The sequence below is a fragment of the Heloderma suspectum genome, chromosome 4, assembly GCF_057233095.1.
Source record: "Heloderma suspectum isolate Gila_16-S chromosome 4, 16-S_ref, whole genome shotgun sequence".
NCBI lineage: Eukaryota > Metazoa > Chordata > Lepidosauria > Squamata > Helodermatidae > Heloderma > Heloderma suspectum.
Genome location: NC_139461.1, coordinates 172,188,375 through 172,212,018, shown reverse-complemented (window position 1 = coordinate 172,212,018; position 23,644 = coordinate 172,188,375). Strand labels below are relative to the sequence as shown.

General features: G+C 45.3%; 1 protein-coding gene across 4 annotated transcripts; it reads left to right on the top strand.

Annotated features, from left to right (window-relative positions):
* Positions 1–22,632, top strand: STX6 (syntaxin 6). 4 transcript variants are annotated; one of them, XM_084851291.1, is made up of 8 exons: positions 1,978–2,213; positions 5,241–5,410; positions 6,015–6,109; positions 8,258–8,320; positions 11,111–11,233; positions 12,632–12,738; positions 15,360–15,454; positions 21,100–22,632. In XM_084851291.1, the coding sequence occupies exons 1-8, from the start codon at positions 2,179–2,181 to the stop codon at positions 21,174–21,176; spliced, it is 765 nt and encodes a 254-aa protein (XP_084707417.1). In that variant the 5' UTR covers positions 1,978–2,178; the 3' UTR covers positions 21,177–22,632. The 4 variants fall into 4 exon arrangements, with proteins under 4 accessions (XP_084707415.1, XP_084707417.1, XP_084707413.1 ...); XM_084851287.1 differs by having other exon boundaries at positions 1,978–2,420; XM_084851288.1 differs by having other exon boundaries at positions 1,978–2,420; positions 21,248–22,556.
* Positions 22,633–23,644: the final 1,012 nt, after the last annotated feature.

Sequence of the window (23,644 nt, the reverse complement as noted above, 5' to 3'; positions counted from 1 at the left end):
ATATCCCGCCTTTTTTCCTCCAAGGAACTCAAGGTGGCGTACATAATCCTCCTCCTCCTCCATTTTATCCTCACAACAACAACCCTGTGAGGTAGGTTGGGCTGAGAGTCTGTGACTGGCCCAAAGTCACCCAGTGAGCTTCCATGGCCGAGTGGGGACTAGAACCCGGATCTCCTGACTCCCAGTCCAGCACTCTAGCCACTACACCATGCTGGCTGTACAGCCGACTCCTATAACGCCTGGTCTTGAACATTATTTTCTAAATTTGTTTCTCGCCTTATTAAAAAACACACCAAGATAGCTAGCAATACAAATATAAAAACAAATGATCCAAACTCTTTTATAAACACACTAAAAGCTTCAGCTAAAACAAGAATAAAAGCCTCCGAGAAGATCAACACTGATTTCAAGGGGAAGAACCAAAACCATAAAAGCAACTAAATGCCAAGAAAATCTCAAGAAAACAGGATAGATGTTGCCAGATGCTGAAAGGATATTAATGAAAGTGGCTAGCAAACATGATTCGGAATGGAATTCTACACTTTGGGTGCCACCACCAAAAAGGCCCTTTCTCTGGTAGCCACCTACCAAACTATAGATGGCTGTGGCCATCTCCACAATGAAATGGGAGATGGGTAAAAATCGGATCCATGAAATCAAAAATGGATCCTGATGGTTTCATATGATTTTTAAAGAGGACACCCACAAATCCGCCATTCAATCACAGAGCATATCTGCCTCCGTGGACTGAACCATAAAGATCATGGATCCAACACTCCTTGGCACCACCACAGCACAAAAACAAGGATCCGAGGCACAGATCCTCATGGATCATCCTAATTTTTATAGGGAAAATCCTCCAAACCACAATCAAATCACAAGAGCACATCTGCCTCCATGGACTGAACCAGAAAAATCATGGCTCCTGCACTTGTGGGTGCCCCCATGAGGCAAAAACGTGGATCCAGCGCATGGATCCTCATGATTTTTACAGTGGATACAACATGACTCACTGTCAAATCACAAATCATATCTGTGGCCAGGGATTGTAGTAGAAAAACCATGTATATAGTGATTCCCTGCGTCACCACAGCACAAAACATGAATCCGAGACACAGATCCTCTGCATTTTTTACAAAAGATCCCCCCAAATCACACAACACATCTGTGACCACGGACTGAGCCAGGCAATATCTGACCAGAAGGTGCCCTGGACTGAACCTGTGGAATCTAAGGGCAGAATCCAACGCTGCCCATCCCTGGCAAAATGCAGAGGATCCATGTTTGTTTGCCGCAGCGGAGCCAACATGACAGTCTGTGGAGGCAGATAAGCCGTGATGTGACGGCGGATTGGGGGATTTTCCCTGTAAATATCATGAGGATCCGTGACTCGGATCCATATTTTTACGCCATAGAGGGCCCCACGAGTGGCAGATCCGTGACTGTTATGGTTCAGACTGCGGAGGCAGATGTGCTCTGTGAATGGACTGTGGTCTGGGGGATTTTCCCTGTGAAAATCATGAGGCCACGAGGATCCGCGCGGCGGATCCTCGTTTCTGTGCCGTGCCAGGGCCAAGGAGCGCCGGATCGGTGGTTTTTATGGTTCAATCCGTGGTGGCACGTATGCTCTGCGACTGGGCAGTGGTTTGCGGGGTATTCCCTGCAAAAATCAAACGAAATCATCAGGATCCGTTTTCGATTCAGTGGATCCGGCTCGTGCCTTCTTCCCACTCGGGGTTTGAGTCAGAGCCAGGCAGACCTCACACGCAGCTCCCCAAGGCGCGGCACCTATGTGGAGGGATCGCCTCCAGCCCCTTGGGTCGCTCCCGGAGCGTTCCGACTGCCGCCCAGCACGGACCCTCGGCCCCGCCGACATCCGGGCCTGTGTGAAAAGGCGGGGCCTCCGCGACTCCCCCTTCACGTGATACGAGGTCGCCGCCCCCGCCCTCCAATGGGGAGTCTCGCGTACCCCCGGTCACGTGGGAAGGGCGCCTACGGCTTGGGCGGCCGAAACCTGCTGGGCGGAAGACGGGCGCGCGGACACAAAGGGGGGGGGGGGTCCTGCTGCCGCTGCGTCCGCCCGCCCGCCCGCGAGGGAGAAGAGCGGCGGCTGCCGCCCATTGCGGGGACCGGCGCGGGGGGCGCTTCGAGCGGGCGCGGCGCGGGGCGCCAGGCTTCATGTCCATGGAGGACCCCTTCTTTGTGGTGAAAGGGTGGGTGCCCGGCGACGGACGGAGGGAGCTTCGCGGGGCTGGGGGGCCCTGGGCCGAGCCGCTCTGCGCGTGGCACGCAGCGAGGGGCGCCCCTGGGGACCGCATCAGCCCCAGGGCGGTATTTCTGGGTGCTTCCCGCACCTTAAAGAACAAAAGAGCACCTCCCGCATCCGTCCCGATCCAGCACATCGAGAAGCACCGCTTCGTGTGAGCCCTCCTCCTGCGGTGCTGGTTTTCTGCGTGCGGGGTGTGTGCGTGTGTTTCTTTCAAGGCGCGGGGGAAACGTGGCAGAAATTGCTCCGGCTGTGTTACGTCGTGGGGTAGTCCACAGCCTCGTGTGGCATGACCTGTCGTTCAGTCAGACCATTGGTCTGCCACCGCTCTTGTCCACACTGCCTGGTAGCAGCTCTGTGTCCAGCCCTGGTACCTGAGATCCTTAGGAGCATAAGAAGCTGCCTAATGCTGTCAGACTATTTTGTCCATCTAGCCCAGGGGTGGGGAACCTCAGGCCCGGGGGCCAGATGTGGCCCCTCAGCTTTCCCACATGGCCCTGCCCCATCCTTTCTTTCAGTTATTGATAATTTGGTGAGTTTCTGGCCTTTGTGAATGGAATATAAGAAGTGAAACAGCCATAATAAAAGTACCTCTTCTGAGCATGAACAGAGGGTGTCTTCTCACCACCGTGACTCTGTACTCTGTTCTCTCACAAAATCAAGGAAGCAGTGCTTCTGTTGACGGCAGATAGTAAGCCTCACACCCAGGCCTGAGCCCTGGTACCTTTCTCTGGAAATTAACCATTATGATGCCTTCAGCATCCTTTAACTGCCTTTTAAATTATGATTTAGCGGATGCTAACTATTTCTGCCCATACATGGGGCTGAAGTGTTGCTCTTCAATAGAATTATAATCTGCTTTTTCAGGTGGAACATTTCTGCACAGTGAAAGTGCAGTTCGCCACCTGTTGCACATCCAGCTCTCTTCCTGCAAAGTTATGATTGTGCTGTAGGGCACCATGATTTTTCCAATATCAAATGCAGATGTACATTTTGTATCCAGGAAAATTTAGCCTTTCCTCCCCTCTTCCTCCCTATAGCACATTGTTTTTTTAAAAAATAAAAATTGATAACATTTATGTGCACAAGGACAATTTTCTATATTAAGTAGGATTTGAGTCATGTTCTGCAGGCATACATCCTCAACTGTATGAATATTTTGCTGACTTTGAATGGGTTCTTGTGGGAGTACAGGCTGAAATGTGGTTGCTGAAGTAAGTCCACAATCGGCTTTCTCGTGTCTTGCATTTGCTACTTTGTTCACTTTGGTAAATATCACTGTGTTTAACTGCTCCATGAAGGGGCTGCCATAGCATGTGGTGTGTCTGTTTTAGGTGGCCAAGTTTTTAATAATGTTAATTTTTGCAGAGAGAGTGTGTGTGTGATATAGCCCATCACTAGAAAACTAACTTGATAGAGACATAATAGCCTTGGAGGTAGTCAGTGAAATCTTACACAAATAGCTTGGTTCTGTAAATTTCCAGCAAACAGATTTTTGCTTCTTCAGATCCAGCTGTCAAGTAGATGGATAGAAGTTGAAAAGCTGGTTCTATCAAGCAAATTATAAGGACAGAATTATATATTCTTTGAAGGTTTGCAGGTGGTTACAAAATAGCTCAGGGGTTTAAAGAAAGAATTGAAAGTCTGTTCCAGCTGAACAGTCCCTGACAAACTAATGTTCAGAGATGTATGTTAAACATATAGGAAAATGGAGGAACACACAATTGTTTGTTACAGAAGGAAGTTCATGAATGGGAAACTCCCCTTCTAGTGGAAATGATGTTATGGAAAGTTAAGCAGAAAGGAATGCTAAATCTGGTATGGGCATATTAAGCATTGTTTAGCCATTGCAAAGTGGTGTAGTCAAGGCCATGCTTCATGCGAGTCTTTCGAACAGTTTGTCTGAGGTTAGATGTAGGGTAGGCTGTCCTCGACATGTTGTTTGCAATAAAAACATCCAGCCAGAGTCCCCCACCACAGTCAGAGCCCAGCCTCTAAGGATAGTCTTTCAACTTTACCAATGCATCCCCCCTCCAATGTACAATGGTTAATTCTGACCTGATCTTTCAATTTCCCTTTAAATATGTCCATTAAGTCCAATTCAAAGAGTACACAAGATTAGTGGAAGCTATGTTAACAAGCAACAGAGCGAACAGATAGCTAGACATAGACATGCATTGGATTTTATTTTTATCAGAAAACTAAAAGATTCAGGGATGGGCATTTTAAAATAACATTTGTAATGTTTCCCTGCTGATAGAAGGGAGCACATACATAGCAGTGGTGTTTAATGACTAATCAAACTATGAATTTTAATGACTAAACAATGAATCTGACAGCCTACATGGAAATAAAATTGCTTCTCACAAAACCTCTAAAGCTAATGTGGATACTTGTGAACCATTGTTTTTAAGTTCTAGATGACTCTTCAAAAATAAGTTTTCTGTCTTCATAGATGCAGGGTTTAAATGTGCTAAGCATCATGAACAAGTTAAGTCATCCAGATCAATGATTTCTTTCCCAAACACTGGTGGGGCTGATCTAAGCACATTCACTAAGCACATCTATCACTTTTGTGTAGTAGAGAGGTGAGAGAGCATACCCTCTACCATGCATTTAAGCTAGCTTGTGACATAGGCATGGGCCCAATTAGTGTAATCTAATGTCCCCCTTCCCCCATACTAATGGTAAAGACTACACAGATTGGACCTACACACACAGTTGTGTACATATTACCTTATGAGAATGTTTAAGGATTATGTGTGTATGCAGATTTCCATGTGAAGAGAATCATTGTAGAGTATATGAACTGGCTCACAGTTCTGCAGCCATAGACCAGCATTTTCAAGGCGAAGCTTAAAACAGTTTATATTTGAGTGCAGGCATATATAAGTGCAAAATGCTCAGAGGTTGCATATTGACATCCTCCACACTGATAATAATTTGTTAATGTTTCCCTCCCCTTCACTTTCAGGGAAGTTCAGAAGGCAGTGAACACTGCCCAGGGGCTATTCCAAAGATGGACAGAGCTCCTGCAAGATCCATCCACAGCTACAAGAGAAGAAATTGACTGGACCACTAACGAGTTAAGGAACAACCTAAGGAGCATTGAGTGGGATCTTGAAGACTTAGATGAAACTATTAATATCCTTTGGATTCTCAGACCAATAGATACGTGGTATTTATCCAAGACACCAGATGATTTTGACACGCAAGTTATTCAATCCAATAAACAAACAAGTTTAGATATAACTTACACTGAAGATATTGCTGAAGTAAGAAAGTGGGTACCTCTGTAACATCATAAATTATCCTTTCAAGAGTTTGTTTGTGTTTGCTTTTCTTTGTCCCTTCCTTCCACATGTTCTATAGTTTACAGAAAGAAAGCATTATTAGAGGCAGAGACCTTTAATAGCTATAACATGCACCTAGCCAACCAAGGACATTGGAATTGTTCAAATTATAATTCTGAAGTAAAAGTGTTTTTAATGCCACTTTTCAACCCAAAAGCCTCCAAAGCAGTGTACAAGAAATAAAATACATAAATATAAAACAAAATAGTCAAACCTGCACAAAAACTTGGACACATTTTCTACACAAAGTTTATAGTCTGTAGAAAGCCTTTCTGCTGGATGTGTGTGTGTGTGTGTAGAAAAATGGATCTTTAAAAAAAAATCCTATTAATAATACTTACATACAAGTGGGAGCTATGTATCAAATATAGTTTCCTTAACTGGCTATTCTCAACGCATTGTTGAAGCAAATCCTCGGAAATTCAACCTTGATGCAACAGAACTGGGTGTAAGAAAAGCCTTCATCACAAGCACACGGCAGGTGGTCAGGGTAAGGCATTTGAGTTTCTTGGGGAGGTTACAACAATACAGAACAAAGAAATCATGGTTACTTGTTTAGAGTAAAACAGCCTCTAATTCACCATGACATTAAGAGGAAACATGAACATAGCCCTGAAAACTGCTACAGCTGAACAAGAACAAAAAAAAGAACAGTGATTGTGAAGTACAGTTTTTCCAAGGACAAGTCAGACAAAAATAGCTTGCAGCACTTATCTCTGTTTTAATAAAACCTGAGAGTTTGGGCATTGGGGAAGCACCTTGAATGAAATAGAAATACAGAATCACACTCAAAAGATAACATTTCAGATACTGCTGCACAGCTTGTTCCATGAATCCAATCAGGGCTTTTGACATTTTCTGTAATGACAACACCTCACTTCCATCTGTGCTTCAGGGCAAAATTCGCGAGAGCTTCAAAAGCAATTTGCAGGTGTGTGTCTCTCTGTGTATATGTATACATTGTGCCAGAAATCCTTCTGGCCATGGTTAGGTCTCAGGATTGTAGCCTTAAGACTCAAAATACCTGTCTTAAGTGAGAGGCAAGAAGCAGTGTTTGGTTAGTACCAGCATTTAGTTAGCAGTGAAATCACTTGAAAACATTGGCTTTAACAGTCTTATGCTAAAAAGAGATACCATTACTAAGGCTACAGTCTAATGAGCATTCCCATTGAATACAGTGGGCCTGTTCATGTGTAACGCTAAGCCACTGAGGGATAATTTCCCTGCAGGGTTACGTGGAGCTGCCAGCCACCATTTTGAATACACAAGTGGCAGTGGCAGCACGCTTGTAGCTTGCTGTGTCATGTGATCCTGGCGTTGAGTCTGTAGACCATCCTCAAATAAGCCATAGCCTGATTTAGGGTTATTTGAGGGTTGTCAACCTTCTCAAACAACCCACGACACCGGAGTCGCATGACATAGCAAATGGCGGCATGCAGGGATACCTGCAGGCGCCGTGGAAAAAGAGCACCCACAGCTGCCATGCATGACAGGAAAGCTCTCGCAGCTAAATTAAGCCATGGTGGGCTGTCGTGTTGTGCGAACTGGGTCAGTATCTTATTCTAGGGTAAATTAGCTATGCATGGTAGCTTTTGTTTTGAACCGCTTCACTGTCCTTCGAGGAATGGCTCACCTGTTGTAGCAGAGCAGCAGCTTCAGTTTCCTCACTTTCCCACCTGCTGAGCAGCACACCTGGAGTCCTTAATACAGCAGGAAGGGAGCGGGGGCATAAATGCCAGTGTGGGCACTGATCAACTCCCAAAGCAATGCAGAAAGTCCATTAGGCGGCTGTACAAAAAAAAGTGGGTTACTTTATTAATTGCTTCACACATAGGGTAGCATAATGTCTGTTTATACAGGACAACTGTAGTGACAGTATGCCAGTTATATTCAGCAGGAAACACTAAAGTTTAGATCAAGATTCACGGAGTTTAGTTGCAAGAAACTTTTGGGACTAAAATATGTAAGATTTTCCAAATGCACATTAATGCCAGACTTCAGCGTTGCCTGATGAATATAACTCAGCATCCTTTTGCAGCAGCAGTTTTGTCAAAACAAGCTCTGTGGTGAAGCAAATAGTAAAGTAACCTGCATTTGTTTGGGGGTTTTTTATATTTACCTAGTGGAGTCTCTGTATTGCTTTGGGAGTTGAGTTGTACCCTCACTGATGATTTTTATTCACAATGCCCACTGGTCAAAGATACACAAGCAGCCATACTTTGTGTCTAAGTCCTTTCTATGTGGTTCTAGGAAGGAGGCTCATAAGTGTTACTTACAGAGCAGTCCTATACATGTCTACTCAGAAGTAAATCCTGTTGAATTCAGTGAAACGTATTACTAGTAGGTCTTGATAATCTAAATTTAACTAGCATTACTTACAAACTTGGTAATATAACTTCATGTGCTAAAATAAATGTCCAGGCAAATACCTACTTGTGGACACAGTTCTCACAAGTTTTTTTTTTGTGAGCAGATGCCCTTTTAAAAAGAAAAAAGAAGGCACTGAAGTTGGACTACCCAATATCACATAAAATCTTGCCATTTATTTAAAAGCAGCAGCAGCATGCCTGTCAGTTATGCTAACTTTAGAATACAATTTTAATGTGGGACTTTGGTGGGTTTTTTTTCATCTAAATAGGATATGAAGGATCAAATGTCAAATACTTCTGTTCAAGCACTGGCTGAAAGGAAAAACCGGCAGGTTAGTATTGCTGCTAGAGTGCTTTCTAATTTGACTGCAGAAATTGTTACATGTGGCTGTGGCATTTGTACTGGGCATTTAGGGTTCAAATCAAGGGTATGGAACCTCAGGTCCGGGGGCAAAGCTGGCCCTCCACGGGTTACAGTCTGGTCCTCCAGGGTTCCCCTGAAGGCCACACCCCCTTCTGCTGGCCCCATCTCAACCACCTATCATTGGGTGGCTTCCTGGCTTTTGTGCATTTTTCCTGTATTCTAAAAGGTTGAAATCCCTCTCCTTTAGAGCTTTAAACTAAATTAGTTTAAACTTAGAGCTAAATTAGTTTAAACTTAGAGCTTTAAACTAAATTAGCTGAAAGAGGTTCTGCATGCCTGGTTTAAATAGTGTGCATTAGTCCTTTAAAAAAAAAAAGTCCCCTTGTTTCAGATGAAGCTGAGGCAGCAAGAAGGGCATAACAAGTCTGCAAAAACACGTTTTGTTCATGCATTCACGTAAACATGTGGGAAGAAGGAGTTCCTGTTTTCTCCAGGCTGATTCCCCCTGACAAGGCAACTGCCCGAAGAGAGCAACTTTTGCGGTCCAAAAATAGCTATAACTTTTGTGGAGGATGGATTTGTGTAGGGCGGAAGCAGCAACAGCTTCTTCTCCTTTCTTTTCTGTCAGAGTGGGGGGTAAGCCAGTCAGTTCCCAGAACCTGTCCTGCACTTACAGCTCAGGACAGTAGCAGATGGGACTCTTCTCCCCTTCTCTGAATTCCAGCCAAAGAGAGGACTCTTATCCATGTGTTTTTGAAGGGGTGTATAAACTGAGTCCTAGATTCAAATGTGTCTTGCTTTCACATGTGAAATATTGCAAGTTCAAGGTGTTCTGGAAATCAGAGCTTTTATTTTCATCTTGTTTTGTCATAGTCCTGAACCAGCAAGGTTAAACTCCACAGCTTAGACTATGATAAATGGGGCTCTCCAATTGGCAAAAGTGACCTCAGGATCTGCTTAACTACCTAGCTTCAAGCAAGTGCAAACTTTTCAGTTGCCAGTATTCCTCAGCGGGTGTGCTTGGAATGATCTGCTTGAAAATCAGCAGTGAAAGAGGCCCAGCTGGTTGCATGCACAGTATTCAGAAAAGTGACAGCATGTTCCTTGGCACTTTTATCCTTTAAAATCTGATTTGGGGAATGTGTTGTGCTCAGATTTGAGAGTTTTATTCTCTATATTCAGAAACTACCTAGTTATTTCCCATTTATTTATTCTCTGGAGACTAATAGATCCAGGAGGGGGATTGGGCAGCTGGTTGGTCATGGTGGTAAATGCTTCCATGGGGGAGGGATGTGTCCTAAGTCTTTTAAAGGAGACTGTGGTAAGGCCAATTGGGGGCGGGGAATCATTGGATCCCACCACCCTAGATAACTATTGGCCAGTCTTCAACATCCCTTTTCTGGGAAAGCTTGTAGAGCAAGCGGTGGCGATTCAATTCCAAGCCATCTTGGATTAAGCTGATTATTTGGATCCTTTCCAATCTGGGTTCTGGCCAGGTTTGGGGACTTGAAAGAGTTCCCTACACCAGGAATTAGACAGGGGGAGTGCGCCCTTCTTGGGTCTGCTGGACCACTCAACAGCGTTCAGCACCATGATATCCTCCCAGGGTGTTTTGCCAGTATGGGACTTGGGGGCACTGTATTGCAGTGTTTCCAATCTTACCTGGCTGAGCACTCCCAGAAGGTGGTGCGGGGTGAGTACTGCTTGACCTTTTAGCCTCTGGGGACCCAGAGAACCCCTGTGCTTTTTAACATGTACAGGAAGCTGCTGGGAGAGGTCATCCAAAGTTTTGGGGTTGGGTCTCACATCTATGCTGATGATAGCTAGCTCTGTCTCTCTTTGTCAACTGATGCCAAGGAGGCTGTGGAAGTACCGAACCATTGCCTGGATACAGTGATGGATTGGATGTGGGTTAACAAGCTGAGGGTCAATCCAGACAAGGCAGGTTCTGTTAGTCATTAGAAAATTTACTCTGGGATTGGAAGTACATCATGTTCTGGATGGGGTGGCACTCCCTCTGAAGGATCAGGTTCACAACTTGGGGGTGCTTCTGGGCTCAGCATTGCTCCTGGAGGATCCTGCCGGTTATGCCCCTTCCTGGAGAAGGCAGATCTGCCCACAGTGATCCATGCTTTAATCACTTCCCAGTTAGATTATTGCAATGCACTCTACATGGGGCTGCCCTTGAAGAGTGTTCAGAAACCGTAGCAAAGGGAAAATGCAGCAGCCAGATTGTTTTCTGGCACACGTTTTGTTAACCATATTACATGGGTCTTGTATCAACTTTACTGGCTGCTGACCTGTTTCAAGGCACAATTCTAGGTGCTGGTGCTCACCTATAAAGCCCTAAATGGCTTGGAGCTGGGATATCTGAAAGACCACCTCCTCCTGTATCTTCTTTGGATGCCCTTCTGCATGTCCCCCCAGCAAGAGAGGTTAGGTTGGTGGGAACACAGGATAGGGCCTTCTCTGTGGCAGCACCTGGTCTGTGGAACTCTCTCCCGAAGCAAGTTAGGCTGGCCCCTTCTTTGTTCAGTTTTAAGTAGGCTGTTAAATGATTTTGTTCCATAGGGCTTTTTAGTATTTTAAATGTTTGCACTCCGCACTCTGTTTTTAAGATTCTCTCCTGCTCTTAATTCTGCTGGTGGTGATGCTTCCAGTTTTGACATTGTTTTAAGTTTTAATTGTGAATCACCTTGGGGGCCCTATTTGGGCTGAGAGGTGACTCATGAATTTATAAATAAATAAATAAATGCAGGTACTTCTGGGAGAAAGTGGAACTCATAGCTGGAGTTCTGGAGCCGACAAGTATGTCCGTTTGGATCGAGAAATGCAGTCTGCAAATTCACATTTCATTGAAGATCAGCAGGCACAGCAGCAGGTAGAGTATTTCCTTTGGCTGATCTTACACATTCTGTCTTGGCAACTTTGTGTATGTATATATGAGTGGAGGGTGGGGAGACAATCATGCTGGCTGGCCAGCCACTAATATGACGGGGTTTCCGGATAAAGCTTTGCCCCAGGAATGTCATGGTTTCCAGGACATTAGGTAAAATTCACAAGCATGTATAGCCTGCATAGCCCCATCTAGAGTACAGGGGTGGGGAGGAAGGAGAAGGTGATAGAAATAGGGCATGGTGTGAAGGCATGTGATGTAGCCACCTTGCTGAAGCTAAGAAGGTTTGGGTCTGGTCAGTGCTTGGAGGGGAGACGACCTGGGAACCACATGTAGCCACCTTGAGTTTCTTGATGGAAGAAAGGTGGGATATACATGTAATAAATAAATAAGAAAGAAAGAAAGAAAGAAAGAAAGAAAGAAAGAAAGAAAGGGGAGAAAGACCTGCAAGTGGGAGGGTGTGGGATTCACAGGGTCACCATGAGGAGAGTGAATGTTACTCTGTTCCCTCTGTTCTGAGCCCTAGGGCAACAGGAACCTGGGGAGTGGACAGAGTTATGATTGTGTACACACACATTGTCACAGCATCCAAACAAGGAACAAAGGGGGATCAGGGGAGACATAGAGCTTTAGTACCAACAGCACATATGAAACGGGCCTTTTCTTTCATGTATGCCCCAAGAGCACAATTCCCAAACCTGACTTTTATGGGTTGCATAGCCCCTGATCCTCCCTCCCCTCAAATTCCTCTCTTTTATTATGTACCTCTGCCATTGTCTCCCAAAAGGCTCTTTACCCCCATCCCCATTTACCAAAAAGTTCAGCTTCTTAAGCAAAGCCGGCTAGGCACCTGTTCTTATCCAAGGACAAGGCAGCTGACACATATTTAGTATAAAACATGATGTTTAAAGTGTTTGGGTACACAAAAGACCATGTTTAACTCTGCTAGTACAACATTGCTAAGAGTTGTCTTCAGTCTTTATACTTCTTCTTAGCAGCCACCAGTTCAATACATAATACATATTATGGAGAGACTAAACATACCGTGCATGACAGCAAGATTGAAGGAATTCCACCTTCTTCTGAGTTCAGGGCAAAGATACATGTGAGGTAGGGATACCCTTTAGAAAATGAGATCTCCTGAAGAGGAAATTTGAGACACAAAGCTATGACCATGTGCATGTGTCTCCCCTTACAGTCTTTTTTTGATGAAAGATTTGTACTTTTCCCCTTACAGCTAGACTCTAGGTGCTCATGAAATTAAGATTGGGTAGGTTAGGAGCTGCTCTCACCACTCTGAACTCCCAAGCCAATTGTAGTTGGGTGCAGGATTTTAACTACATTAATCCCCACCACCACCACCACCTCTTTTCTGGGTACCAGTTAATCATTGAACAGCAAGATGAACAGTTGGAGCTGGTCTCTGGCAGCATTGGAGTATTAAAGAACATGTCCCAGCGCATTGGGGGAGAGCTGGATGAACAAGCAGTGTGAGTATATTAAAACACATTTTTGTAAAATTTTGTAAAATTTAATAGCAGTTAGATTGAGTTTTTTTGTTGACTTCATGCCTTGCTTGTGGACTTCTCTGAGACATGAAAGGCCACTATTGGAAACAAAGTACTGGGTTAGATGGACCTTCAGTGTGATCTCTCAGGGCTCCTTGGCCAGGACCAAAAGCAGTCAGTTTAGTTCTGCTGGGGAGAGGGGGAAACTAAAAATAACTCGCCTCCCAAAAAATAGTTTGCCTGCCTTATCTAGACTGAAGTCCTCCAGATTGTTTGGTATTTACTGAGAATTCTGAATATTTACTTTCCTGTGCTGCAGTAGTTATTGGGGCATGCCTAAGTTATGTTTATTGAATTGATACAGCAATTATAGTTCTGTGTCTCATGCTAAACTTCATCTTTAAAATAAGCTTGCAAGTTTGGAAGCTTCCTTGGTGTTGTAAACAGTGGGATAAAAAAGAGTAAATGTGGGCATTTAAAAGGGATGGTATTAACGGACTCTCTTGTCTATTTACAAATACATTATTCTGTTTCTGGAAGTATTGTTGTTTCTCAGAAATTAAATCTAGCAAGTGGTGTCATTGCTTTTTAAGGGGTTTCCGTGGTCCGTTATTGTAATTCCTCCCTACACCAGGCAAGTAAACCTATGGAGCTTAAAAACCAAGACTGTTGGGATGCTTTCTTAACCTACCCCAAACTTTACATCAGAGTGTTGCACAAGCACGCACCCCTGTTGGTCCTTAGTCCATCCCTCTATGCAGTCATAGGGCCCCCCTGGCTAGGTGTTATGCAACAGTCTCTCGAGGATGTTTTTTTAATGAAAAGTAGCCATGGGTGAGGGTTAAGGGGTGCCAATATGCCTTAAGGAATGATAAGTGTACCTGTAGAAATATAGCTTGGGGAGCCAGTTGTGAGCAGAGAAATGGCTGGAGTGGGAAAGGGCTAAGCATCCCCCATCCCTGCTCAAGACCACAGGTGCTTTTAATTTAACAACCGAAAGCCTCAGTACCGTTGGGAGACATTTGCACATTTTCTATGCAACGTCTAGAACACAAGTACATAAATTTGGCCCTTCAGTAATATTTAACTCTTCTGTAACATCGACTCTAATAAGAGTGGCTTTGCTTATAATTAACTTTGTTGCATGTGACAAACTACATAGGGTATTAACACAATTTCAAACATGTGTCCATCTCTCTCAGTAGTGTATATGCTGCAGGGAGGTTGGGCACATCCTATTATACACACAGCAAAATGGAAGTCCTCTGGTGTTTTTGTTAAAAGATCAGCATATGGGCCCTGATAGGGGCTGTGAAGGGGCTGTTAAATCCTTGCTTTCCTCCTTGTGGTGATTGTTTAGCAAACAAAGAAAAAACACTTTGAAGAAGCCAGTCTATTTTTCTTACTACCCTGCAGTCTCATACAGGAAGACTTGAAAGAGCCAGCACAGAGGATCAGGCAATTAGATGATTTTCCACTATACTCTTACTATATACCATAGGTGGGCAGCTTGTAGGCCGTCAGCCTTGTTATATGCAGCCCCTCGCATCTCCTGTTCCATTCCCCTTGGAGGCAGCAGTTGGAGTCTGTTGCGATGGAAAGCAAGGAGGGGGAGTCACACATCAGGGGCAGCACAAGCTCTCCTGTTGCCTGAGGTGGGAGAGGACATGTGCACCTCTGCTGCGTCTCCCCACCCCTCCACTATGTCTCCCCCCACACCCCACCACTTCTAACGTCTCCCCTCACAGCTACATGCCATGACTTTGCCCAAGTCTCCCCACCGCTGCCTGTCGCGTCTCTCCCGCAAACCCCCTTCCATGTGTGGCATCTCCCCCCACCCAACCCCCCTGCTGTGCCACATCTCTGCGCCACACCACACCTTCCACCTACATCCCCACTGCCATTCTTGCTGCCGCTGCTCTCTGAAAAGCCACATCGGCCATAATAAGTGGCCAGTTCGGCCCAAATGTCTGGCTTTGAGGGGGTCCTTCCTCAGGATCAGGCACTGTGGGAGGCGCAGTGGAGGCACTCCAGGGACATCCGTCCTCCCACAGTGCCTGGCTTTAAGGAAGGACCCCTCAGAGCCAGGCGTTTGGGCTGGCTGCCCACTTTTCTGGGCGACGTGGCTCTTCAGAGAGCTTGGCCACTCGCTCTGAGAGGATCTGCAGAGTGGGCAGCAGCAGCAGTGGGGTAGTGGGGTGGGAGACGAGACGAGCCACAGCAGGTGGTGGAGGTGGCGGCAGCAGGTACATCCGGCGGTGGGGGGAAGGAGCCTGCAGTTTGCTTCTCTTCCTGCTCCACTGCCTAAGGCAGAGGATTCACCCCATCTCATGGGAGCGCTGGCCCTGCCACACTTGCAAGAATCTCAGCCAGAGTGCCATGATCAGAGCATCCTCCAAAAAGATGACCCTCTCAGCTCCAGCCAAGTTTTTTTTTTTAAAGCTGTTAGATGCTTCAAGTGACTCCCATGTCCTGTCTACTCTGCTCTGTAGTTACCAGATCTGCCCTCTCTTCCCATGCTACGTTTCAAGGTCAGTCTAAGTTTCAAAGCTTAGTCCATAGCTTAATTGGATACTCTCTCCTCTCTCTTCCTGTGGCTCCAGCATGCTGGATGACTTCTCTCATGAGATGGACAGCACTCAGACACGACTAGATAACGTTATGAAGAAGCTTGCAAAAGTGTCCCATATGACCAGTGGTAAGTAGCCTGGAAACTAATGGAAATGTGTAACAAAGTGTTGCGTCTTCTATCATTGCAGGGGGATGAAATGATTTGTTTCCAGTAAGGCATTCGACGTGCCCCCTCTTTTCAGTCTGGTGAAAGGTGCTCAGGAATTGTGAACACTTGAGATTTCACAACAGCTTGAATGAAGAGTGTGTCTGGGATTAGGAACCTATGCCAACCTTACACGATATAGCTCCCTGTAATCACAGAGGTTCCGCATACAGAACTATGGATCCTACTCACAGTGCTTTGAATTGCCCATCCCTGCTACTCTAAAGCTTCTAAAACCTTTCTGTCATCACCCCTGTTTGAGATCTCCACTAGCTATATTATTGTTGTTCAGTCGTTAGGTCGTGTCCAACTCTTCGTGACCCCATGGACCATAGCATGCCAGGCCTTCCTGTCCTCCGTTCTCTCCCTGAGTGTGCTCAAGTCCATATTCATTGCATCGGTGATGCTATCTAGCCATCTCATCCTCTGCCGTCCCCTTCTCCTTTTGCCTTCAGTCTTTCCCAGCATCAGGGTCTTTTCCAGAGAGTTTTTGCATTAGGTGGCCAAAATATTTGAGCTTCAGCTTCAGGATCTGTCCTTCCAATGAGCACTCAGGGTTGATTTCCTTTAGGATGGACTGATTTGACCTCCTTGCAGTCCAGGGGACTCGTAAGAGTCTTCTCCAGCACCACAGTTCGAAAGCATCAATTCTTCAGCGCTCAGCCTTCCTTATAGTCCAGCTCTCACAGCCATACATTGCTACTGGGAAAACCATAGCTTTGATGATATGGACCTTAGTCGGCAAGGTGGTGTCTCTGCTTCTTACTATGCCATCTAGGTTTGCCATAGCTTTCCTCCCAAGGAGCAAGCGTCTTTTAATTTCATGGCAACAGTCACCGTCTGTGGTGATCTTGGAGCCCAAGAAAATAACATCTGTCACTGCTTCCATTTCTTCCCCTTCTATATGCCAGGAAGTGATGGGGCCAGATGCCACGATCTTAGTTTTTTTAATGTTGACTTTCAAACCAGCTTTTGCACTCTCCACTTTCACCCTCAACAAGAGGCTCTTTAGATCCTCTTCGCTTTCTGCCATTAGGGTGGTATTGTCTGCATATCTGAGGTTGTTGATAATTCTCCCGGCAATCTTAATTCCGACCTGTGATTCATCCAACCCGGCGTTTGTCATGATGTACTCCGTATATACGTTAAATAAGCAAGGCGATAATATACAGCCTTGTCGTACTCCTTTCCCAATTTTGAACCACTCGGTTGTTCAATGTCTGGTTCTTACTGTTGCTTCTTGACCCTCGTACAGGTTTCTCAGGAGACAGGTAAGGTGCTCTGGTACTCCCATCTCTTTAAGAATTTGCCACAGTTTGTTGTGATCCACACAATCAAAGGCTTTAGCGTAGTCAGTGAAGCAGAAATAGACGTTTTTCTGGAATTCTCTTGCTTTCTCCATGATCCAGCGAATGTTGGTGATTTGATCTCTAGTTCCTCTGCCTCTTCGAAACCCAGCTTGTACTTCCGGTAGTTCTCAGTTCACATACTGCTGAAGCCTAGCTTGTAGGATTTTGAGCATAACCTTGCTGGCATGTGAAATGAGCGCAGTTGTACAGTAGTTTGATCACTCTTTGGCGTTGCCCTTCTTTGGAATTGGAATGTAAACTGACCTTTTCCAGTCTTGTGGCCACTGTTGAGTGTTCCAAATGTGTTGGCATATTGAGTGCAGCACTTTAACAGCATCATCTTTTAGGATTTTAAATAGCTCAGCTGGAATACTGCCATCTCCTCTAGCTTTGTTGTTACTAATGCTTCCTAAGGCCCACTTGACTTCACTCTCTAGGATGTCCGGCTCAAGTTCAGTGACCTCACTATCATGGCTATCGGTGACATTAAGATCTTCCCTGTATAGTTCTTCTGTGTATTTTTGCCACCTCTTCTTAATCTCATCTGCTTCTGTTAGGTCCCTGCCTTCTTTGTCCTTTATCATGCCCGTCTTTGCTCAAAACATTCCCTTTATATTTCCGATTTTCTTGAAAAGATCTCTAGTCTTTCCCATTCTGTTGTTTTCCTCGATTTCTTTGCATTGTTCATTTAAGAAGGCCTTCTTGTCTCTCCTTGCTATTCTCTGGAAAACTGCATTCAGTTGGATATATCTTCCCCTTTCTCCCTTGCTTTTTGCTTCCCTTCTTTCCTCAGCTACTTGTAAAGCCTCATCAGACAGCCACTTTGCTTTCTTGCTTTTCTTTTTCTTTGGGATGGATTGAGTTGCTGCCTCCTGAACAATGTTACGGACCTCCGTCCATAGTTCCTCAGGCACTCTGTCTATCAGGTCTAATCCCTGAAATCTATTCCTCACCTCCACTGTATATTCATCAGGGATATGATTTAGGTCATACCTGAATGGTTTAGTGGTTTTCCCTATGTTCTTCAATGTAAGCCGAAATTTTGCAATAAGAAGCTCATGATCTGAGCCACAGACAGCTCCAAGTCTTGTTTTTACTGACTGTATAGAGCTTCTCCATCTTTGACTGCAAAGTACATAATCAATCTGATTTCGATATTGACCATGTCCATGTGTAGAGTCGCCTCTTGTGCTGTTGGAAAAGTGTGTTTGCTATGATCAGTGTGTTCTCTTGGCAAAACTCTATTAGCCTTTGTCCTGCTTCATTTTGTACACCAAGGCCATGCTTGCCTGTTATCCCGGTGATTTCTTGACTTCCTACTTTAGCATTCCAATCCCCTATGATGAAGAGGACATCTTTTTTTGGTGTTAGTTCTGGAAGGTGTTGTAGGTCTTCATAGAACCGATCACCCTCAGCTTCTTCAGCCTCAGTGGTTGGGGCATAGACTTGAATTACTGTGATGTTGAATGGTTTGCCTTGGATTCGTACTGAGATCATTCTATCGTTTTTGAGATTGTACCCCAGTACTGCTTTTCCCACCCTTCTGTTGACCATGAGTGCTACTCCATTTCTTCTAAGGGATTCTTGCCCACAGTAGTAGATATAATGGTCACCTGAATTAAATTCGCCCATGCTTGTCCATTTTAGTTCGCTGATTCCCAAGATGTCGATGTTCAATCTTGCTATCTCATGTTTGACCACCTCCAGCTTGCCTTGATTCATTGATCTGACATTCCAGGTTCCTAAACAATATTGTTCTTTACAGCATTGGACTTTCTTTTCACCACCAGACACATCCACTGCTGAGTGTCCTTTCGGCTTTGGCCCAGCCGCTTCACTTTTCCTTGCGCTTCTTGGAAATTCCCTCTGCTCTTTCCCAGTAGTATATTGGACACCTTCCGACCTGAGGGGCTCATCTTCCGGCATCATCTCTTTTAGCCTTGTGATACGTTCCATGGGATTTTCTTGGCAAGAATACTGGAGTGGGTTGCCATTTCCTTCTCCAGTGGACCACATTTTGTCAGAACTCTCCGCCGTGACCTGTCCATCTTGGGTGACCCTGCACGGCATAGCTTATGGCTTCACTGAATTACGTAAGCCCCTTCACCACAACAAGGCAGTGATCCATGAAGGGGTATATATCCAGAAGTAAACTTCAGATGTATACAGGTGGCTTCTGAGGTTTCTGACGACTTCTTGGATTGTGGGTTTAAATCATGGTCTGTGTACCCTGGTGTAACTAAGGCAGCTATACAAACTAGATGCCGCTCTGTTGATGTGGACACGTTGTTTTGGGCTTGTTTTTCTAGCTTCACCAGTAGGCATAATATGAGCACCCCTTCTTCAAATTCTCATCCCCACACATTTTCCCAAGGTTCTCCATTAATTCCTCTTGTTGAAGGATACTGAGAACTGCAGCTCAGTTGCCATCACCCAGGCCCTTCTGGGGATCTTAATCTTTCAGCAGAGTGGGAGGAAAGGATGTATTTTTCTCTGAAGAGATGTTGCAGACCAGTGGCTTTCAAGATGTATTCCAAAGAAACCTTGGGTTACTTGGAAGCTCATCAGTGAGAAAAAATCGATAATAGCCCCAAACACAGTTTTTCTGTAGCTTTGTGGATTTTCCCTTGCAATGTGTAGGCAGTTCCAGGGCACTCTTACACTTCACTTGGGGTGCTAGTGAGACTGTGTAAAATGTGTGTACCCTAGAACATGCCTCAGAATCCCCTGTAGCACACATAGGTTCCAAAGCATTCCTTGAAGTAGAACTTCTGAAAACCACTGCTACAGAACAATGGACAAGGGTGAAGAGAAACAAAGAGTAAGGGCGCAATCCCATGACCACTAGACAGCAGCTAGACAGCCGTAGGATTTTTAGTTTTCTGGGAACTGAGCTTGGAGCCAGCAGTCCAAGCTCGGTTCCCAGAAAACTGTCTTGTAGGCACGCGGTTTGTCCTCGGCTCCACGCTCGGAAGAGCAGCACAGGATGGGGGGGTTCCTGGGGGAGGGGGCGGGACAGCAGAAGCACTGTTACAACACTTCCTATGCACCATTCCCCCCCACCCCAGGCATCCTGCCTAGACAACCAAAATTGGCTCTCTAGCCACAAATGCAGGGCAACCGGAGCGCAGAGAAGATCTCTGTGCTCCACCCACCCTGTACTGGATAGTCGGTAGCCTCCCAAGTTCGGAGGCGGCCAACTATCCCCATAGGATTGTGCCCCCAAAATACTTGTCTTTCTCTTTGTGGTTAGTTTTGATGAGATTTAGGTGTTCAGGGGGGTTTAAGTAAGTGATGGCACAAAGAGCTTAGGTATCAAGCCCTCTAGATGCTACCACCAGCTAGAATGAGTCCAAGACTCAATGCCCATTGAGTCACGGAGATTGTATACTAAGGAGCATACTGTTGGTGGTGTACCTATGTTATGTGCCACATTCATTCTCTTGAATTGTTCCAAATGTGGCCATTTCTGAAAAGGCTCCGATTACCACCATGTCTTCTTACACTTTTGGCTTTTCGGGCCTTAGTTAGGCCTTAGTTAGTTAGTTTCCTGCATTGAGCAGGGGGTTGGACTCGATGGTCTTATAGGCCCCTTCCAACCCTACTATTCTGTGATTCTATGATCCTAGCACTATACTGCATTTATTTCTCTTTATTTATTTAAAACATTTGTATCCTGCCCTATATCATTAAGATCTCAGGGTGGCATACGGATAAAATCAATTTAAACAGTATAAAACAATAAGCAATTTAAACAGCTAAAAGCATAATACCAATTTAAAAATCTAAAACAGTTACGACAGTATGCAATTTTAGGGAATTCAGTTGGCCCTCAAAGGCTTTGGTGAAAAGCCATGTTTTAACTTGACACTGAAATGAAAATAATGTCTCTGCCAATCAGGCCTCCAAGGGGAAGGCATTCCACAGCTGGGGTGCCACAGCAGAAAAGGCCCTTTCTCACGTCCCACCATAGTATATGTCTCACACTGCTGGGACGCAGAGGAGAGCCCCTCCAACAGATCTCAATCCTCGGCCTGGCATATATAGGGAGAGGCGCTCCCTCAAATATCGAGGTCCCAAGCCACTTAGGGCTTTAAATGTCATCACCAGCACCTTGAATTCTGACCTAAAGCAAATTGGCAACCAGTGCATGGAAAGCTCTTCCTCCTTCCTCCTTTCTGGGGAGCAAAGGACTAACCCATACATGTTCTTTTGCAGATCGGCGGCAGTGGTGTGCAATTATCATTCTCTTTGTTATCCTACTGGTGGTGCTTATCCTGTTTTTTGTGCTGTGACAGATTTGAGCTCAGATACTTTTCCTAGCTCCTTTCTCGATGAAATCTCAGCTACTGTCTCTGTCCACCAGAGAGAATTCCCATCATAGAAAACCTGTCATGGCAGCTTGATACTGTGTCCTTCTGTGGATGGATACCAGCGGCATGACTCTATCTTTCATGGTTCTTCTGCCCGTAATCCTCATCAACCTGCCTGAGGAAAAAATAGAAGACTAACAAATGCCCAAACTCTATCACAAGAAGCAGCTCCTGTAAGTTTTGGACATGGCTATTTTTCTGTACTCCTCTGTAAAGACAGGTGGTTCAGAATGGAAGAAACGAGTGCCTGGTCCCATTTCCATCCTATTGTAGGTGTGAACCATTTTCAGAAAGCACTCCAGATGCTGTTCTTCTCCTTGTTAAAACAGGACATTGTCATAAACCAGCAGACACACACATGTGCGTAGACAACAAAACACACACCCCTTGCGTGAAAGTATTCCATTGCCCACAAGATTCTTTTCACGGGCCAGCAGCTATGCAGCACTGCCCTGCAAAGAACCGTGGGACCTTAAAAGGAGGGGGGAGAAAGGGGGCCAGGAAAAGCAGTCACTAAATTCACATTTGGCTATTTCATTTTTCCTTCGGGAGCATGCAGTTGAACCGTCAAGGGAAAATAGCTGCGTGCCCAACTATTGAAATGCTAAATAACTACACAGGACAATGCGTGCTCAGGCCTTTAAAGCACAGAAACATGGAATGGGGAGAGCTGTGGGCCTGTACGTGTTGAAGCAAAGAGAAATGTGAATCTTGGCACATCTTGAAAGCAGGGGCCGTTGCAAATACAGCCACAGCAAGTCCAGTGCTCGTCTGGGTCCTGGGCTGGCGGTATTGATCTCTGCTTTCATTTAATGAGGCAGATCTGGCTGTAGCAGGCTAGCACAAACCTTGAGCAAAACCTGCTGTCTGTGTCTGAACTGTAATCAGACTGTGCTGTCCTACCTCAGGCAGCTATAGTTTGACTGCAATTTTCAGAGCTTTAACCTCAGTTTTACTGCACTGCAAAGTGGGAAGCTAGTTGAAATCTTGCCTGCTTTGTGTGTGTGTGAAATAATTTGGGCTTTGAAAGCCTTGCCCGCATGGGGCCTGTTCCCTCATTTCTGCTGCTTTTTATTAACAGCTGCTTCTGTTTGGTGACTGTCAGACCTAACATTTAATGGCAGTTAAGGGGGAAACGGTTCCTGCACAGACAGAGCCTTGTTCTTTTCTGCATTTATAACTCGTGCATATTAAAGAAAGATATGCCTCACTAGATGCACAAGTATACGTAGGATGTTAAGAGCTTTACTGCCGCTTTAATGTTTTAGAAACTAAAGTTGGGGCAAAGCAAAGTGCAGTCACAAAAGCATGTGGAAGCTAGTAATTCATCATCATTCCAGTCCTGTGATAATAATTACACCACTGCAGTTTTAATCTTTTAAAGCCTAATTTTGTCATTTTGATAGTGTAGTGGAATTATGTGGTAGTAAACAGATATAGAATCGTGGCTGTCCCTGGACACACCAGGCCCCCTCCCTGCTCTGAGACCCATTGAGGGCACAATCCTATTCGTGTTTAGACAGAGAAAAGGCCTACAACTCCCAGCATTCCCCAGCCAGCCATGGAACAGCCTGGGAGTTGTAGGCCTTTTCTCTGTCCAAACATGCATAGGATTGTGCCCTAAAAGTGTGAAGGGAGTCCCATAGTCCTCCTTTCTGTCATTGGGGTGGCTTGCCTTGATCTCTTGGAAAGCCAGCCCCTCTCAAAAAGGAGATATCACTTCCCATGGTCGGTCTGTTAGCAGTGGCACGGCTAGCTAGTTTTAGACTCTGGACAGTGTGTGTGTTTGTGTGATGTGTATTACTTCACTGACCTCAAAATGTAAGTCAGTCCTGCTGTATTTGGGGGTCTCTCCTCCTCATTTCTGCTGAGTGGGGCCCTGATCTTCTGCCCCCAAGTCCTGTCTTGACAATACCACTGTGACTTAGACATCAACATTCCCCATTTGGGATTCCTTTTCCTTTGAGAACCCCAAATTGCAGGAGCTGCCAGGGCCTAGTGTTAATGGTTAATGCCAGCAGCACACTTTTACATGCACACAGTAGAATCTGAGGTACAACCTCCCACCACCAGTGAGATTCTCATCTGGCCATATCTCCCTCATGACCTGCACAAGATCCAGACAGCTTGGAGATGTATATTTGGGTACCTAGAGCATTTCTTGCCCTCGTCCTCCGCAATCCAGGCAGGCAGGAGGGCCTTGAGGGAGGTAGAGAAGAGGCATTTGGTTGGTTTGCGGTTTTACTGGTCACACATTTTGCTTTTTGTTTTTGCGAGACCCCTTAATGTGTGAATAATTTAAGTGTTGTCTTTGCTAAGCTGACTTTGGTGGGGTTGTCTGGAACCTAGAGCAAAGTTCCCAAATGTTTATACCAGAACTTGAGTTGGGG

Coding starts and splice junctions, on each gene's coding strand:
- STX6 (XM_084851287.1), top strand. CDS start 2,179: ATGTCCATGGAGGACCCCTTCTTTGTGGTGAAAGGGTGGGTGCCCGGC. Junction 2,421..5,240: donor ATCGAGAAGCACCGCTTCGT/GTGAGCCCTCCT, acceptor CTTCACTTTCAG/GGAAGTTCAGAAGGCAGTGA. Junction 11,234..12,631: donor ATCAGCAGGCACAGCAGCAG/GTAGAGTATTTC, acceptor TCTGGGTACCAG/TTAATCATTGAACAGCAAGA.